At 42.2% G+C, this 19,720-nt stretch overlaps 1 protein-coding gene across 1 annotated transcript in view; it reads right to left on the reverse strand.

Annotated features, from left to right (window-relative positions):
- Window positions 1-3,174: 3,174 nt before the first annotated feature.
- The window catches only part of LOC124774885 (mite allergen Der p 3-like), a 58,537-nt gene continuing 41,991 nt past the window's right edge, over window positions 3,175-19,720 (reverse strand). The window contains exons 4-6 of the mRNA XM_047249537.1: window positions 16,860-16,976; window positions 13,309-13,458; window positions 3,175-3,318 (exon numbers count right to left, since the gene is read on the reverse strand). Of these exons, the coding sequence (XP_047105493.1) occupies window positions 3,175-3,318; window positions 13,309-13,458; window positions 16,860-16,976 (411 nt within the window). The remainder of the gene's footprint in view (window positions 3,319-13,308; window positions 13,459-16,859; window positions 16,977-19,720) is intronic.

Here is a 19,720-nt window from a genome sequence, read left to right on the forward strand (position 1 = left end):
CGTATTGTAAGCAATTTCCTTTGTTGAAGGACTGCACCGCTTCAGGATTCTACCAATAAACCGCAATCTAGAGTTCGCCTTACCCTTTGCTTGTGTAATCTGGTCATTCCGTTTGAGATCATTTCGAATAGTCACACCAAGATACTTGACGGATGTTACCGCTTCCAAAGACTAGGCATTTATTTTGTACTAATACTTTACTGGAGATTTTCGCCTTGTCATACGCAGTAGGTTACACTTACTAAGTGCCAGTCATAACTACATGCATTTATTTTCTGCAAAACCTCATTGATTTGTTCACAACTTTCGTGTCATACTACATTCCCGTAGACTACAGCATCATCGCAAACAGTCTAATGCCTCTGTCAATACCACCAACCAGATCGTTTATGTAAATCGTAAAAAGAAGAGGACCTATTACGCTGTCCTGGGGCACAACTGGAGTTACGCTTGTTTCTGTTGAAGTCACCCCATTCAGGACGACATACTGCTCTCTGTTTGTTAGAAAACTTTCTATCCTACCGCATATGTCATCGGATAGATTGTAAGCGTGCACTTTTTGCAGCAAGCGACACTGCAGAACTGAGCTGAATGCCTTTCGAAAGTCGAGAAATACGGCATCAGCCTGGGAGCCGGTATCTAGAGCCTGTTGTATATCATGCACAAAGAGGGCCAACTGTGTCTCGCATGACCGCTGTTTCCTGAAACCGTGCTGGTTACCGCAGATGAGCTTCTCAGAGTCTAGGAAGGTCATTATGTCTGTTCCTCGAAACTTATCTCACTTAATTCATTTCCGAAGTTTTAGAGATAAAATCTTAATTAAATAGTAGTTTTCAGTGATAAACTTAGTTTAAAAATGCAGTTCTCAACGGAAATCAGAATCTTCTGTGTCGTTCTGTACAAGCAACGTAAGCCATATTCACATTTAAATTAGAAGCAACGCTGTACTTCTTGGAAGTTTCCATTATAAGACAGGACTGCAATGTGCTAATTATAGCTACAGCTGTGGCAAAACGGTTGTTTCCCGGACTGAAAAACGATGACATATTTATGTGACTAAAATTTGATGTTGATAACGTAATCTCTCTCCTGTCATTAACACGACTCTGTTGCTTTCTTGTAGTAACTAATATTACAGCTAATAACATCGCTGTCGGACTCTCTAAATCCACAGACACACACACACACACACACACACACACACACACACACACACACACATACACATACACTGGATTGTTTATTATGAAACAAAGAACCGCAAATAACAAATGTACAGTTCCTTTAGAACGTTGATTATAACGTCAAACTAAATGATACGCGAAATATATTGTGCAATGGGCTCCACAGCTTTAATTAACTGGGTGGCGGCATTGCAATAATTCACCCAAAGTTGGAACGCTCTCTCTTATCTACAGATGCTTTGAATCAAATATAGATCAAGTGTTTAGTACACAATAGTGATTATATCTTTTTTACTCATAATGTTAAAGAAGTCTCACGAAACCAAACAGCCACTTAATTGAAAAATATTCCATTACTGAATACTCCTGTATCTACATTTTAAAGAGTAAGATAATTTGGAATAGTAGGTCTGCCTAAGCGAAACGCCTAGTAAAAAACTGAGATGAATATGTTCATTCTAATTTAAGAAGGAATCTCCGTTTCCCAATCTCCGTTTCCAACAATAATAAAAAACTAAGTGTTTACAGTAGGCACTGTAAGTATATTCTCATGATGGTTATCTTTGGAATTACAAATGTTTTCGTTGCCATTTCTGTTATTATCTGAAAATACATACGAGATACAGATATAGCCTTCACTTTTCAGTTTTAAAGGGTTACGTACGAAGAGTTGTGTAGTGCTTTGACCATCTCGTCTTCCATAACCTTGAAAGAAACATCAACATGTCGAAACTTAGTAAATTTTTAGTTCTATTTATTTTCTACTGATACCAGTTCAGGTCAAACCCTGTAGGAGATATAAAATTTTCGACAAAGACAGAAATGTAATAGATGGGAGTATAGATTCAAGATGAAACAGATGGCAGTATAGATTCAAGAACACGAAAAGATTTCGAAGAAAGCAGCTGGTATTTCGGAAATAAGCAAATACAGATTCAATGGAAACTCCACAAACGGAAATAACTCGTGGAGATAGAGAGAGGTGAGTGTTAATATCCCGTCACAGTCGACATCAGCTGTAAGCACAATAGAGAAGCGACATATAGCATATCTTTATCGTTTTTGAAGATAACCATCTATGGGTGGAATGACACAATCAGCTGGGAAAAGAAAAGAGTGATTGTGTTTGGAAATAAACTTTTTAAAACGTAATATCGATAACATTTTACAATATATCGATTTGTTCAGAAAATCTATTTTGTTATTGACGCACTGTAATTTGAAATCCATTTCTGCAGATAAGGAATGCACTGTCTTAATTACTTTACCGCCTCACTCTGTAGACGAATACCTCTAATTGAATGTGTTAACATACTGTGTCACCAATTTCTGCAAACATGTGCCGAAAGTGGAAACTTGTAGCCAAGTTTTAATACTGCACGTGGACAGAAAAGCTACCGCTTGAAAGTGAAGGAACAAAATTTCAAGAAAATAAAAATAAAGAAATAAAATGAAATGTCATGTGGCCAGGGCCTCCCGGCGGGCAGACGTGATCGCCTGGTGCAAGTCTTTTGAGGTGGCGACACATCGGCGACTTGCACGTCGATGAGGATGAAAAATGATTATGATGGAAACGACACAAACATCCAGTCCATGAGAAGCCGTCGCACTGTCCACTCAGCTACGGTAATAAAGAAACAAATGAAGTAAACCACATTAATCTGAAAATTTATCAGAATTTCAGTTTAATTGTCCCAAGGCGGTACATGTGAAATGAAGTCAAACACAAGATACTTTTGGCCTCCATATAAAATTCCTGATGTATACCAATGAAATACTAATTATAGTGACTTCTAACAATACTTACAGTACAACTGTTCTTGTAATGAAAGGTCACACTAAAACGGTAGGAGGAAACAGTCAGACAAAGGACGTGGAAAAAAGCATGCGACTCCTGAAAAACGTGTTAACATATGATAAGCATCCAAAGATGAAAATAACAGGAAGTAGGCCTAGGGGCGTGAGTCTTCTAGGTGACAATGTGCGTTGTCTACTTCTTGTTCTCCTCGATCCAGTCCACGAAGTGCGAGACCCTGGTGTAGACGGTGGGGTAGCCCTCGAGGGCGCAGCCCTGCTGCCACGACGCCAGACCCACCACGACGCCGTCCACCAGCATCGGGCTGCCGGAGTCACCCTGCACACACGACGTCCGCAAGGTGTAAGGAAACAGACGTATAAACTATACTACGGTAGGAACGAAGAAAAAACGGGCAGTAGGTCGTAACTGCTGAGGGGACTGCCCCACTCTCATACAAAATTCAGATTTTTTCAAAGAAAATATTGAAGTACTGTATAGATAGAAAATGTCACTTTCATACTCCATTTTACTCAATTTTAGACATGTCGTATCATTCGTAAGATGATATAAGGTCTCTAGTTTAGTTTTGGTATTCGATGAGTGTGATATCAGTTCTCTTTTTACTCGATGTGTCGCACTCTATTTTTTTTAGACAGAATTACTTACTAATCGACATTTCGCAGCACAAAGGTTCTGAATCCTGGCAATGTGATTTTTGGTTTCTATGGTATTATCATCAAAAAAATGGTTCAAATGGCTCTGAGCACTATGGGACTCAACAACTTAGGTCATAAGTCCCCTAGAACTTAGAACTACTTAAACCTAACTAACCTAAGGACATCACACACACCCATGCCCGAGGCAGGATTCGAACCTGTGACCGTAGCAGTCCCACGGTTCCGGACTGCAGCGCCAGAACCGCTAGACCACCGCGGCCGGCCTATTATCATCACAAACCACAGATAACATAGACTGCGCATGACGCCATTTTACTAAAATCAACATCTAAGTCATGGCCGGCCGGAGTGGCCGAGCGGTTCTAGGCACTACAGTCTGGAACCGTGCAACCGCTACGGTAGCAGGTTCGAATCCTGCTTCGGCATGGATGTGTGTGATGTCATTAGGTTAGTTAGGTTTAAGTAGTTCTGAGTTCTAGGCGACTGATGACCTCAGAAGTTAAGTCCCATAGTATTCAGAGCCATTTGAGCCATCTAAGTCATGTGACTCGGGGCACGAAGCCGAGTATGTCATTAGGCATTTATAGCGAACAATTTATGACACTTTTGTTACTGATCAAATATTGAGCTTGTTACTAGGTGCAGGAGTAAAGACCTTCACATATTCTCAGATGAGTCTTGTTTTGTATTCTACAGATTACGTAATGAGACGAAAATCTCAGTTGTGTTAGTGAATTACTTTAAAATACTTGCAGAGGTATTTCCAAAAGTTGAAAGTTAGGATGGACGTTGTCCTTGGATGTAAAACTTAGTGAATGATTAAGCTTTTGAGACGACATATCGTTAACATCCAGCACTACACCAGTATAATTAACGTTTTGTAATATATATTACGGTACCTATATTAATATCGTTTCGGTATCAGTACTGGATTCAGAAAAAGTCAGAAAACATATATGCTAATTTTATGTTAATACCTGACATTATGCACATAAACGGATTTCCTTTCCTACAAAAGCTTACTAAAGTATTTCTTCTAGTGGAATCATTAGAAAGCTAATGTTGCGTTCGAAATTGTTATTTTGTCTTCCACTCCTGTGGATGCGGTGAACTACAAGAATTCACAGTGCTAAAGAAACGTTTTTACTAAAGAACAGTCATTCTGTCTCTTGTTAAAAGAATTGTCAATATGTTTCAACTTGACCATATGTAAGAACGATAACCACTGCTGTATCACGAATTTCGGAGAAATTAGGAAAAAAATCTGGAAATCTGTGATAAGTTCCTACGGGACCAAACTGCTGAGGCCATCGGTTCCTAGGCTTTCACGCTACTTAACCTAACTTAGTTAGTTAGTTAGTTAGTTAGTTACGTGTTCCATTGATCAATACCACGGAAAAACCGTTATGATGTGGAACGTGTCAAATGCACAAGAAATGGGCACAGGAAACAAGTTTTTTTTACATTATAGTGTTATACCTAAATATTTCTATTATCTATCCCATTCCCTTAAATGGTACTAAATGCATGTATTATATCTCCAGGTTTATTTAGTCATATTCAAGAATTCATCTATGGCATAGAAGGAGTTGTCAAGGAGGTATGATTTCAATTTGTTTTTTAAACTATTACTGCTGTCTGTCAGACATTTTATTTCATCTGGTAATTTATCAAAAAGATTTATAGCAGCATATTTTATCCCTTTCTGTGCCAAAGATTGGTTAAGTAAAGGATAGTGTAGGTCTCTCTTTTTTCTGGTATTGTAATCATCAATGTCTCTGTTGATTTTAAACTAGTCCATGTTGTCGAGAAAAAATTTCGTTACTGAGCAAATGTACTGTGAAGCAGTTGTAAGAATTCCTAACATTTTAAACAGATGCCAACAGAAATGTGCGACTATGGACCCCACACATTATTCTAACTACTTTCTTTTAAGCAGTGAATACTTTTTGCCTAAGTGTTAAACTAACTTACGCTAAGGACAACACACACACCCAGGCCCGAGGGAGGACTCGAACCTCCGACGGGGGGAGCTGCGCGAACCTCGGCAAGGCGCCCAAGACCACGCGGCTAAACAGCGTGGGGAGAAGAGTAATACTACAGTTCGCTGAATTGTCAAAATCAATGCTTGATTACAGCTATAAATGAGAGAAACTGTAACTGTCAGCTCCACTTCACTCAACGTTTAATGACGAACTCAACTTTCTGCACCGTGTCACGTGACGTAGATGTTGGTTTCAAGCGTTAACACGACAGAGATAGGGACATGCGTGGTCTATGTTATTATGGTCTATGATTATAATAGTCAGTGTAGCATTCGACAGTTTCACAAGGATTCCCTCAGACGAGACGTCATTTGGACAGTATCGACGGCCACATGACTGTCTATAAATTTTCGTTTGCATTCAATTCGATGCCCTCACAAGATTTCATGAGCGCGCACCGGGTCAGCTGTTATCGTGAATAACTTACAAATTAATGATTTAATACCCTTGTTTTATAATCTGCAGTATGGCAGTTCAGTGTAAAGGAGCACACATCACCACTGTCATTAAATTGATTCTGCATTGATTCTGGTCTGTTAGTGCTATTGTCGAGACCAGGTTATCGAGTGTCACCACATTGCACTTAGCGGAACACAGTTAACCAGAGCTTAAAGTATGATTTACTGTTGTCCTTAGTACAGCTGCGTTTGCTTGCACTTAGCCTATGTTTTCTTTTGCTGGTTTTCTTCTATATTATTTTAACTGCCCCTGTGTTTACCTAATCAACTACGGTGATTGTCAACAACTGACAAAGTGCGCATTTGATCAAAAGGATAGACAACAGTAGCAAATGATGCTGCAAAAGACACTGCACAGGGACAAGAAAGTGATCACTCTTAATATCCTGGAAGAATTCGAGAGAGGCATAAATCACCTTCGTCAACGTAAACTCAGTCGACAGATAGAACTGTCACATCGCAATATGTTAGCTAATTTTGATTGTCTTAACAGTACTCCATAGATCCACATGTTAGAACTGGGATTGGTCCTTCTCAAGGTTTGATCCTCACTTTCTAGGCATAGTTATAAGTTACCTTCAACCCCTTAGTGTCATCTGGCATTACCTTTTAATTTGGTTGTTACTCTTTGGTCTTTCCTGTTACTATTATTGTTTCATTATTTTGTACGAAATCGTCTATAGTAGTTATTACAGGTTTACTTGGCCTTGACACTGCTTTTACCAGGTGGATCTGTCTCTCAACGGACTAACACGTCCCAGTGCCAACGTAATGAGTTGAATCTATTGCCATTTACGTTTTTTATGTCTTTATCTTGTTGCCTTCAAGTATGAGTAGCTTTTCCTAGGGTTAGTGAGACCGGGGGAGAGGGTGGCGTTTAGATAAGTATCACTGAATTATTTTATATGATTAGCGTGATGTTACATTTCTTATGACGGTCAGATGTTTACTCGGGTATGAAATGCTGTAAGCCAATAATTTTGTGTCCATCGATAGCTAAATAACAACCAATTGTCGACGTTTACTGATACAAGGAATTTGGTTTTGTAAAGAAGTTACGCAGCTGCCCCTGTCCGGACACGAGGACGCTGCGTGAGGCTAAGTGTGCTTCTTGTTCTAACACTACGGTGGCGCGGTGCAAGCCTTCACGGAATAGCTTGCTTGCTGGTTGTTCCCACAGGGTTAGTATTAACATCGTATTACTGGAATTCATACGGTGCTATGAGAGCTTTGAGTTTTAGTAAGTTTCGTCAACACTGAAGATGTGATTCTTACGGGTACATTTCGTCGTATTTATATTCGTCCGATTTTGTTGTTGGTTCCTGTCTGATTTTCTGAGGTTGTTTGTGGCAACATTCAGCCTATGTATAGTTCGACAGTAGGCTCATTTGGCGTATTACTATTACTTGTACACATGTTATGTGAGTATTTATTTGTAATTTCGGTCATTTGGGATTGGAGTAAAATGCAGTTTTTTAATAAATATTCTCCCTTTTGTGAAGCTGTGCCTTTAAGCTACGAAATCGGTTGTTGTCCCAAATAAAGAGTCTTCCATATAGTTGTTAGCAGTTTTCAATCCATAATAACCAAATGAAGAGTTACAGCGATTATTAAGGACACAGGACTTTAGAATAGAAATAACCACTCTACCCAGAGGACAAGGTGTGTCCATGGCGCAACCTCAAATTTAGCATCACTGTTAGACAATTTCAGGTCGTGAAGTTTAAAATTTAATTTAACACATTCAATTTTTTATGAAAATAGTATATTCTCACAACAACTTCAGTTAAAATTTACTGGACGGAGTCAGCGGCTATCTTCAGGTTAGAAGGTCCGTGATTCAATCCCATCACCACGGAAACTACACTGAAAATATGATTTCGTCAGACGTTGGACTGTGCTAAAATTGTTGTGGTTCTGCTGGAAATCTGTCATCTATCCCATACGAGGCCACCCCTAGTTAGGTTCACAGATACATGAGCAACGCGAAGACTTCTTAAGTAACAGAACACAGTACGTTGTTATCAATGGCGAATGTTAATCCGAGACAAGAGTATTAGCCGGATTATCACAGGGAAGTGTATATGTATACGTGAATGATTTGACGGACACGGTGAGCGGTAATCGACGGCTGTTTGCTGATGATGATGTGGTGTACCGGAAGGTGTCCTCGTTGAGTAGCTGTAGAATGGTTCAGGACGACTCGGACAAAATTTCTGCCTAGCGTGATGAATGGTGGCTTACTCTAAATGTGGAACAAGTTAATGAAGATGAGTAGGATAAACAAGCCAGTAATGTTAGAATACAGCATTTGTATGTTCTGCTTGACACAGTCACGTCAATCAGATGTCTAAGTGTAGCGCTACAAAGCGATTTGAAATGGAACGAGCACTCGAAGACCATAGTAAGGAAAGCGAATGGTTGGCATCGTTTTATTGGGAGAATTTTACGTAAATGTAGCTAATCTACAAAGGAGACCCCGTATAGAACACTAGTATGACCCATTCTAGCGAACTGCTGCCGTGTTTGGAATTCCCCACCCCCCTCCTCCCAAATGGATTGAAAGAAGACATCGATTAAACTTGAATTTAGTTCCATATAATGTGGCTAATCATCTGAATACCTTAATTCAGAGGCGTGTTGTTAGATTTGTTACCGCTAGGTCTGATCAACACGCGACTATTACGGAGATGTTTCGTGAACTTAGCTGGAAATCCCTGGAGCGAAGACAGTTCTTTTCGCGAAACGCTAATGAGAACATTTAGAGAATCAGCATTTGTAGCTGATTGCAGAACGATCGTACGGCCGTCAATGTACAATTAGAATAAGGACCAGGTAGGCAAGAGAAGTTAAGGCTCATAGAAGGCATACAAACAGTCGTTTTTCCGTCGCTCTGTAGCGAGCGGAACAGGAAAAGTAATGACAAGGTTCCTTCCACAGTGTACTATGCGGTGGCTTTCGGAGCATGTCTGCAGATCCGTTACCAACTTCAGCCTATGAGAAGATATGGGACGAGGATCTTCGGTGTGTGGTGCAGCCACTTAAGTGGTGAGTTTACAACTTAGCATCTGGGTAGTGCGTAGTGTGCAATTTGCTACAGCCTCTAGTAATAGGCAAGACAGTTTAAACACGTCTTGAGCAGCTAAGCTGAAGTTGCATACACATACATTTCAAAATATACAAGCTGTGTGTACTTTCTTTTCAAGAGCTTGGAATTCATTTAGAGTCCCAGTTCCTTCTCAGTCGATCAGGATGAGTCCACTGTGTTTAAAGGAAAATTCTGGTCTTCTACATAGACTAAATGGCCGGTCTTGAGAGATATTTTGAGTCATCAATAACAAATCATTCACACACAGACACACACACACTCACACACACACACACACACACACACACACACACACACACACACACACGCACAGTCACTAGATCTAATCGAATAGCTTAAAAGTAAATTTAGGAACTCAAGGCATGATGGGTAAATGGAAGATGTTCTCATATATGCATTTGGACATTATTAACATGCAAAATTTGAATAAATGAAGCTAAGATCAACAATAGCAAAAGTTTTCAAAAGTTATGTTTGTACATGAACGGACCAGTAACAGTATGAAATAGTTTACAGCATCAAGTACAGTACATAGAATGCAGTATCCAGTATTCACAATATTAATACTGTTGTTGCCGACTATATGATATAGCTTTTCGCTAACACAAAGTGAGCTGTACCATTGCTAAATCTTTACAGCTAAACATGGAGAACTGTTTGCCGTTCATCTGATACATTATTCAGTGAAAGATAATGGACTTGCATAAATTTTTGAGATAACAGATTTTTGAATCTCTTTAGCCATTGGGAGAGTAAGCTAGTATCCTAGCCAATCAGGGAAAAAATGTTATCCTTCGATTTAGGCGCGATTTCCAATTAACTACCAACTCTCTAAACGGTCATAGCGGGTACGAGTTGGGAACCCAAGAGAAGTAGCAGTAATGAAATGTAATTTCCCGTGTTAAGAAGGTAGAGACTGTATCAGAAAACGACATAGTGTGCAAAATTAATCTCGCTGGGTCGATGAAAAGAATGTGTCGCATCAGGTGTCGAAACCGGATTCCCGTGCCGTACTCCTCGGGTAACGCTCTCACCATTTAAATATGGCCGTGCTCGTTTCGTGTTCACCAAACACCTTCAGTTGATCTGTATTTCATCCTGATGTATTAAGTATGAATTCCAGCAACCAAAATCGTCCAACCTGTTCGTACGACCTCGTGCTTACATAGCTAGTAAAATTGGTAGTGTTAGAAAACCAACAAAAATATTCAGTTTTGATCTAATTTCTACCGTTGAAGAGCTAAGTTACTCTCTGGTAACTGTATTTCCCAGTTTGTGTTCGTTTCTTTTGTTTTTGCTTTTTTCTATTTTAGAAACAATGTTATATTACCATAATTTATTTGTTATTAATAGTAATTTTATAGTTCCTTTCATACAGATGAGTCTTCTCTTACGTTCTTAAGATGCATGGTAGAGTGATAAACCCCTTGAAGAAAAATGCATTGCAGAATTTCTCATTCTGGAAACATCGCCCAGGCTGCGCAAGGCCATGTCTCCGCAACATCCTTTCTTTCAGGAGTGCTAGTTCTGCAACCGCAGAAGAGATTCAGTGAAGTTCGGAAGGTAGGGGACGAGGTGCTGGCAGAATTGAAGCTGTGTGGAAGGGTCGTGAGTTGAGCTTGGGAAGCTCAGATGGTAGAGCATTTGCCCGCGAAATGCAAAGGTCCCGTGTTCAAATCTCGGTCCAACACACAGTTTTAATCCACCAGGAAGTTTCATATCAGCGCACACTCCGCTGAAGATCTTGTAAGTGTTTTTCTTTTGCTGCTCTTCTTTCTTTCACTTGTTTCCTCACATTCTTCCGAGAACAATGGATTTTTCTTCCTTTTCCTTTTACCACACACTTCTACTGCTGCTACTTCCACATTCGTTTTTGCCATTTCCCTCTGGTCTTAAGTGTCGAGGTTGTCTTCCATTGTTGGAACCTCAAACTGTCTTGAGGCTTAGTGACAAATCGCATGCATTTCCATTATGTTTCAATTTTCCGCGTCAGTAGTCCATTCTATTATATAATTTCCTCCCATTGGTTTTTCTATTGCCATTCGTTGCCGTGGCGTTCCTTACTAGGTAGTGGTCTGTCTCTTATGGTTTTCTCCTTCATTTCGCTGGTTTTGTGTCTTTTATCTACCAGAACGTGGTCTATTTGGTGTTATTGTTCTACTATCTGGTGACACCCAAGCTGCCTTGTGAATGTCCTTCCGAAGAAAGTATGTGCTCATAATCCTTAGGATGGCTGCGCTTGCAGAGAGAAGAAATCTTGCTCCATTACCATTACTTTCAGCTTGCAAGCTTACTGTCCCTGCCACTCCCTTCCTCGTCATTGCTTTACCGAGTTCATTGTTGGCGTCTAAAGGAATGAGTTTCGTATCTCAGCCTTGTGCCTTACTGATTATCTCTTCAAATATTTCATCGAAATTATTTCCTTTCATCCACCGCTAACTCAGGTGGGGCACGTACCGTAGTTGTTGTTATACAGGGTTAACATTAATAAAACCGACAAACGGCGTTCCTGACGGGAAACGAAGGGAAAAAAATGCATCGTTGCCATGGTAGATGGCTCTCACGAATGAAAGTTCCTCTGACCACATTCCGTATATTCCTTGTCTGTTGCAGCCTGTGTGACTGACGTAGCGTACTGTAAGCAGCGTACTGGTCCGGTATTCATGTCGGAAACAAGCCGAGATGGTGTTCGTGTATGGCCAAGCAGATGGAAACGATCGACATGTATCAAGGCTATACCAAAATAAGTACCGTCATAGACAGCAACCACATCACACAACATTTCAACCCCTGTTTGAGTGTTTGTATGATCAGGGAGCCTTTCAGATAGACAAACGCGCAGGCAGGCGGCGGATTGTGCTTGAATCGCATTTGGAGGACCGAGCTCTGAAGGATAATGAGACACCTCAACATCAACTTCCCTGGACGTTGGATAGGTCGCGGAGACCCGTAGCACGGCCTTCTAGACTACCGGACTTAAATCACCTGAATTTTTACCTCTGGAGGCATCCGAAAAGCGTCGTGTATGCTGAACCAGTTTCCTTTGTGTAGGCCCTTGAACAGTGTATTCACTACGCATCTAACGCTATTCGGACAGAGGCCGGAACGTGAGAAAGAGTGTGGCAATCCACGATGCGATGAGTGAAAGCGCGCATTGCATGCCATGGGGACCAGTTTGAACATTTGTTGTGACGTGGATGCAATGCACCTCTGCACTGCGTTCCAGGACCATTTGTAGTCGTTGTACGCACGCTGTTTATTTCCGGACTCGTATTCATAGGAAATTTTTTCCTCCATTTCCAGTCAGGAACCCGTCCCTGCAGTATGTCGTTTTAATCAATGTTAATTCTGCATTTACGAATCTATGTCTTAGTCTTACAAGAGCTGTCCTGTTACCACTTGACTTAAAATCAGTTTCTACCGCTGCTGTTCTTTTACCGACAGTGAAACCTCCTCCATTAGCAATTTTCCATCTTCCTGCCCACTGTAGTGTCATATGTGTTCGTCTGTTTCCGGCGTTCGTGTCCCTGGGTATCCTGTTTCTTGAAGTGCGAGTAGATCCATTCTATATCTGTCGAGTTCTTCTGGAAGAATATTATGAGCCCAAGGTATGTCCAAGTTCTTACGTTCCATGTTCCAAATAGTCAGTCCTTGTTCGTAATGCGTTTTCGATGTTCCTTTTTTCCATTTTCACCCGAAGCACTTTCCTAACGTTTCGTAACGGTTTCCCTTTCGTGAGACGGGTTGTTAGTCAAGTGCCCCACTCCCAACCTAGAGGACAAGTCCAGTTACTTTTTCAGCGCCATATTTTGTTTTCCCCCTACTCTCCGACGCTGCTGGCGGCAGAGCCGGCATGCTGTGAAAACAAAACGTTAAAAATTTAGTCAGCCTCATTCTTTGACGACAAAACGTTATTCTTCCCAAAAACAATGGTTTTGCTGTGCAAAGGAATCTCTATTGTTTTGCAAACTTACGTTTAAACATGTAAGCGTGATGCTTGTTGCAGATAAGTGTGTCCCCCAGCAGGAGGTACTTACGTTGCAGGCGCCCTTGTCCGGCAGCGGCACCTCCGAGCAGATCTGGCTGTCGTGAATCGTGTAGTTGTAGGCGTACACGTCGAAGCACTCCTGCTGGTCCACGATGGCCGTGTCCACCTTCTGCAGCATATCGGGTAGGTCTCCGTTTTGCTGTAAACAGTTCATATGTTGTACAACCGCTGCTGTAGGAGCACGTCTGTAGGTTAGCTGGTGCATGCAGTGAGTCTTGTGACACGTTCAGCGTCAGGGGTCTATCTGTCTATTAAATTCTCAAAACAGAAAGCGTGATACCTACAGATCTGAGTGAATTAATGAAAATGAGTCTGTACTGCACTACTTGTGATAAATGTTTATGATTATATCTGTCAAACAGTAGCTAAGACTAAGGGCTGGTTAATGGATCTTACCTGTATGTTTGACTCCATGCTTTAAAGGTTTAGTACATACACTTTCAGAGGTTCGAAGTAATGTTTTTATGAGTGTGACACGCGCAGAACTGAGGAAGTGAAGAAATACATGTCTAATTGAGTCTTCGACATATCTAACGAAAGCTGATCGCACTTTTTTAATGGAGAATGAAACATAATACGTTTGTATGGAGTAATCAGGAGAAACTGATTTTCATGTCAGTTTGTTGGTGAAACGCACGACTGTTACATATTAACAACACGCAGTTGATAATGTGCGTTATCTCGCGCCCTAACAAATGATGGCACAGAAGTCATCCATCAATGTTTATAATGAATACATTTTTTTAGCATCTTAGAGATTCATTAAACTCAAATATCAGCCTAAATCCGAATAATGCTCATTCGTCACACATATAAAGCTTATCAATGAACACTAATTGTGCCAGTGCTGCAGCATAGTTTCTCTTTATCTGACGCCCTTGTACAATACCGCTCTGAGCTAACACTCTCCCAACACCCCCTGCTCCTCTGTTGTAATATTATCTTTTGAAACATTTAAACAAGTTTATGGCTAATAGCAAACAATTGGAGATCATCAAGTGACTCACTGTAGATTTGATCTGTCATCCATTACAATTTGGTAGGCGGTTTTCTTTCTTTTTCAAGTTTACCTTCGTCTTGCTGAAAGGTATAATAAATGAATAGGATGGAATGTAGCCAGAAAATACTCAAACTCGATGACCAACATAAAAATATGTATTATTCACCATGGGAAAATGAAATACATCAGATTAGCCTGTTGAGGCATGCATTGTTGTGCAATGAATACAAGACGGGATTGGGCCTGTATCCACGGTTGAGTCAAAACATTATTACTACTTGCTTAATAGCTTGTTTGTCAGTCTTGGATCAAAATACATCACTGATTCTGCGTGTCAGCAATTCGAAACTCTGTTGGTAAGTTTGTGGAAGTATGTGGCGTATATGTCTGCGTACAGGTGATGTAATTCACGTAAATAACCAGCCGCTGATTTGCGTACGCTGTGACGGCGCCCGATAGCGACCTAGATGAGTTCGATTTAGTTTAGATCAGGTGAATTTGGTCGCGGAGACATCAATGAGAGTTCCTTATGAAGCTCCAAAAACTACTATAGCACGATTATGCCTCCGACAAGTGGACAGTTATACTGCTAAAAGATGACATCGCCGTCAGGGAAGATATCTAGCATGAAGGGATGCATGTGGTTCGCAGCTGTCAGCGTGTCTTCGATTACTACCACAGGTCCTAAGCAAGCGCAGGAGAATCTCTCTCATAGCACAAAACTGCTTCCACGAGCCTGCGTCAATGGCACGGTGCACGTTTCGTTCAGCCGTTCACCTCGATGACGGCTTTGTAGAGATGGACATCGACCTAGTGTAGCAAAATTGTGATTTGCCAGAAGGGGACATGCGTTTTCATTGATCCACTGTCGAATTCCCGATGGTCCCGTGATCACTGCTATAGTAATTGGCGATGTAGTTGGGTCAACATCGAACGAGTAGGGGTGGTCTGCTGTGAGCTCCATGTTCAACAATCTACGGTGAACGCTGTGCTCCGAAACAATTACGCGTGCACTAGCACTGTGCTCTTTCGGCAGAGATGCCACAGATCAGCGTCTATCCTACTTTACAGAGCAGAAAAGCCTCCGAACCCCACATTCTGTGAAGAGTCGTGGACGTACAACCATTTGGCGCCCAGTGGAAGTTTCACTGTCCTTCTACCTCCTTCTGTAGACGATCACGGCAATAGCACGTGAGTCCGCAACTCGTGGTCGTGCGGTAGCGTTCTCGCTTCCCACGACCGGGTTCTCGGGTTCGATTCCCGGCTGGGTGAGGGATTTTCTCTGCCTCGTGACGACTGGGTCTTGTGTGATGTCCTTAGGTTAGTTAGGTTTAAGTAGTTCTAAGTTCTAGGGGACTGATGACCATAGATGTTAAGTCCCATAGTGTTCAGAGCCATTTGAACCATTTTGAACCAATAGCACGTGAACGTTGTGGCACAACTTGACTAGAAGAAGGGATCGGTTGGTAGGACATGTTCTGAGACATCGAGGGATCACCAATTTAGTATTGGAGGGCAGCGTGGAGGGTAAAAATCGTAGAGGGAGACCAAGAGATGAATACACTAAGCAGATTCAGAAGGATGTAGGTTGCAGTAGGTACTGGGAGATGAAGAAGCTTGCACGGGATAGAGTAGCATAGAGAGCTGCATCAAACCAGTCTCAGGACTGAAGACCACAACAACAACAACAACAGCACGTGAACATTCGACCAGTTTCGCTGTTTCCGAGATACTCACTGACAGGCTGTGAGTAATAATAATTCACCCTTCGTCAGAGTCGCTTATATGAATGGATTTCCCAATTTGAAGCCCATATCTTCGCTAGGGTGAGCCCCCGCTTACATACTTTTGTACCACATCACGTGCACACAACGCCACCAGACGGCATCCAAAGTCATGGTGGGCAGTGAACATAATACTATCGCTTATCAGAATACAACCATCATCATGTAAATATGTTTCAGCTGTAGCTGCTCAGGCTTGGTGTATGCAAATAGTACCGGTGATGGGAACACACATAAGTGTGCCCCAAGTGTCTACATGGACACGGCAGATGTCGTAATTGAGCTGTGCCTTAAGATGTACTATTTAACAGCCAAATATAGGTAAGGGTTAAATAGCAAAACGTAAGTGCTATTACAAGTCATGTATAAAGCTAATTTGAAATTAATCATATAAAAAATTATGGCTAAACTATTTACAGATAAGGCCAAATCAAAGACGAAAAGTAATAAATAAAATTGCATACTGAATGCAGAGAAATGAGAATAAATGAAGGACACCCAACTGGTAATGACAATCGTCAGAGATGGATGAAAAAGGTAACTGGTGGTAAAGATACAATGACATATAAAAGTTAAAAAGGTTAAAATTGAAATAAAGTTGGAACATTAAGTAGTAGAGGCCTACAACACTGCCAATGAAACATGCACAAAAATCATTGATTGCATTGAAAGCAGCTCTCGGTACTTGGCAGTGCAGATAACATCCTTATCGTCAAGATTCCCGACATGCAGCACGTGGTGTGTTCCAGTCCTTACCCAGAGCCGTCCCCAGCCGATGATGACGGCGGGAGTGCCGGCAGGTGTGTCCTCCCACTGCTCCGGCAGCCTGGCAGCCGCCACGGTCACGTTGTCGATAACCAGCGCGGGCTCCACCTGTGGACACACGACGGCGTTCAGGTCAGAAGTGATGCAACCACTTCATTTATTTTACTGAGTGACTTGCTCATCGACTCAGGGGAATTCACAATGAATGGGTAGCGCACTGGAAAAAGTGAGCACTCACCAAAGGACGTGAAGGGACGGTGATTGGGGTTTAACATCGTATCGATAAAGAGGTATCGGTCTCAGAAAATATTGACACAAGATTAAAGCTTTTTGTATTGACAGTTCTGGCCTTGAATTTTCTTTCCTGTATTATTTGCCTCTGAATGTTTTGCTGTAAATGGTACACCTTCACATGAAGCGTTGTAAGGAGTTTTACGTTCTTCACGTATGAATTTTATATCCTCTCCTTGTGAGAGGAAATAAGGAAGATCGAAGTCCCAAAGTGCTAAAATTAAATGTAGAGGAAGACTGAAATATCTCCAGCAGAGTGAGTATAGTACAAATGACACTCTGAGATGAAGAGGTCAGGACAGTAGAGGATGTCAGAAGACTGACACTAAAAAGTTATAATATATAAATATACAAACAAGCGAGGGTGCTAGAGGATATATGTGAGTTAATGTCTTAATCATACACTCCTGGAAATTGAAATAAGAACACCGTGAATTCGTTGTCCCAGGAAGGGGAAACTTTATTGACACATTCCTGGGGTCAGATACATCACATGATCACACTGACAGAACCACAGGCACATAGACACAGGCAACAGAGCATGCACAATGTCAGCACTAGTACAGTGTATATCCACCTTTCGCAGCAATGCAGGCTGCTATTCTCCCATGGAGACGATCGTAGAGATGCTGGATGTAGTCCTGTGGAACGGCTTGCCATGCCATTTCCAACTGGCGCCTCAGTTGGACCAGCTTTCGTGCTGGACGTGCAGACCGCGTGAGACGACGCTTCATCCAGTCCCAAACATGCTCAATGGGGGACAGATCCGGAGATCTTGCTGGCCAGTTGACTTACACCTTCTAGAGCACGTTGGGTGGCACGGGATACATGCGGACGTGCATTGTCCTGTTGGAACAGCAAGTTCCCTTGCCGGTCTAGGAATGGTAGAACGATGGGTTCGATGACGGTTTGGATGTACCGTGCACTATTCAGTGTCCCCTCGACGATCACCACTGGTGTACGGCCAGTGTAGGAGATCGCTCCCCACACCATGATGCCGGGTGTTGGCCCTGTGTGCCTCGGTCGTATGCAGTCCTGATTGTGGCGCTCACCTGCACGGCGCCAAACACGCATACGACCATCATTGACACCAAGGCAGAAGCGACTCTCATCGCTGAAGACGACACGTCTCCATTCGTCCCTCCATTCACGCCTGTCGCGACACCACTGGAGGCGGGCTGCACGATGTTGGGGCGTGAGCGGAAGACGGCCTAACGGTGTGCGGGACCGTAGCCCAGCTTCATGGAGACGGTTGCGAATGGTCCTCGCCGATACCCCAGGAGCAACAGTGTCCCTAATTTGTTGGGAAGTGGCGGTGCGGTCCCCTACGGCACTGCGTAGGATCCTACGGTCTTGGCGTGCATCCGTGCGTCGCTGCGGTCCGGTCCCAGGTCGACGGGCACGTGGACCTTCCGCCGACCACTGGCGACAACATCGATGTACTGTGGAGACCTCATGCCCCACGTGTTGAGCAATTCGGCGGTACGTCCACCCGGCCTCCCGCATGCCCACTATACGCCCTCGCTCAAAGTCCGTCAACTGCACATACGGTTCACGTCCACGCTGTCGCGGCATGCTACCAGTGTTAAAGACTGCGATGGAGCTCCGTATGCCACGGCAAACTGGCTGACACTGACGGCGGCGGTGCACAAATGCTGCGCAGCTAGCGCCATTCGACGGCCAACACCGCGGTTCCTGGTGTGTCCGCTGTGCCGTGCGTGTGATCATTGCTTGTACAGCCCTCTCGCAGTGTCCGGAGCAAGTATGGTGGGTCTGACACACCGGTGTCAATGTGTTCTTTTTTCCATTTCCAGGAGTGTATTTTATTATGGCTCTCGTTTCTTTTATACTTTACGGGGAATTAAACTCATTGTGTTCCTCATAGTCGTAAAATCGTCATGCTAGACTGGTTTGATGCGTGTTGCCACTAATTCCTCTCCTGTGCCACCCTCATCTCAGAAGACATTGCAGCCTACGTACTCAGTCATTTGCTGAATGGCCAATAGCATTTCCTTGGGGAACGTCAGTTGTCACTAGTGCCAAGACTTTAACGACAAGTCATATTTTTTTATCAACTATAGGGTAAATTTTAGAACAATTTATACACAAATCTAGGCAATTTAATGTCGAAAAATGTATTTTGATTGTGACTGCCGAAAAAAGAAGACTCAAAAAACTGAAGAGAACTATTTTATTTGGCGTAATAAAATAAAAATTTAGAAGGACCGAAGTAAACACTCGTTATAGTTAATACGAAGCGAACACGACAAAACCAGGGATACGATAAAAGGGATTATATTGTTTATGAACACGAACGACGAACTTGTGCTTCTTCTCGATTGCCTGCTACTCCAATAAGTTGTACCACGTACGCAGAATGTTTGAAAAATAAGCTGGAACTTTCATTTAGGGATTAATTCTGATCCATGTAGCAATTTTCTCAAATAATTTATGAAATATAAAGCGGATAGCCCACATAAATTAAAACCAAAATCTCGAATGGTCTAGAAACTGACAGACATAAAAGCTTGAAATCCATATAATGATATCACTGCAGAGAC

Source organism: Schistocerca piceifrons, chromosome 1, assembly GCF_021461385.2.
Source record: "Schistocerca piceifrons isolate TAMUIC-IGC-003096 chromosome 1, iqSchPice1.1, whole genome shotgun sequence".
NCBI lineage: Eukaryota > Metazoa > Arthropoda > Insecta > Orthoptera > Acrididae > Schistocerca > Schistocerca piceifrons.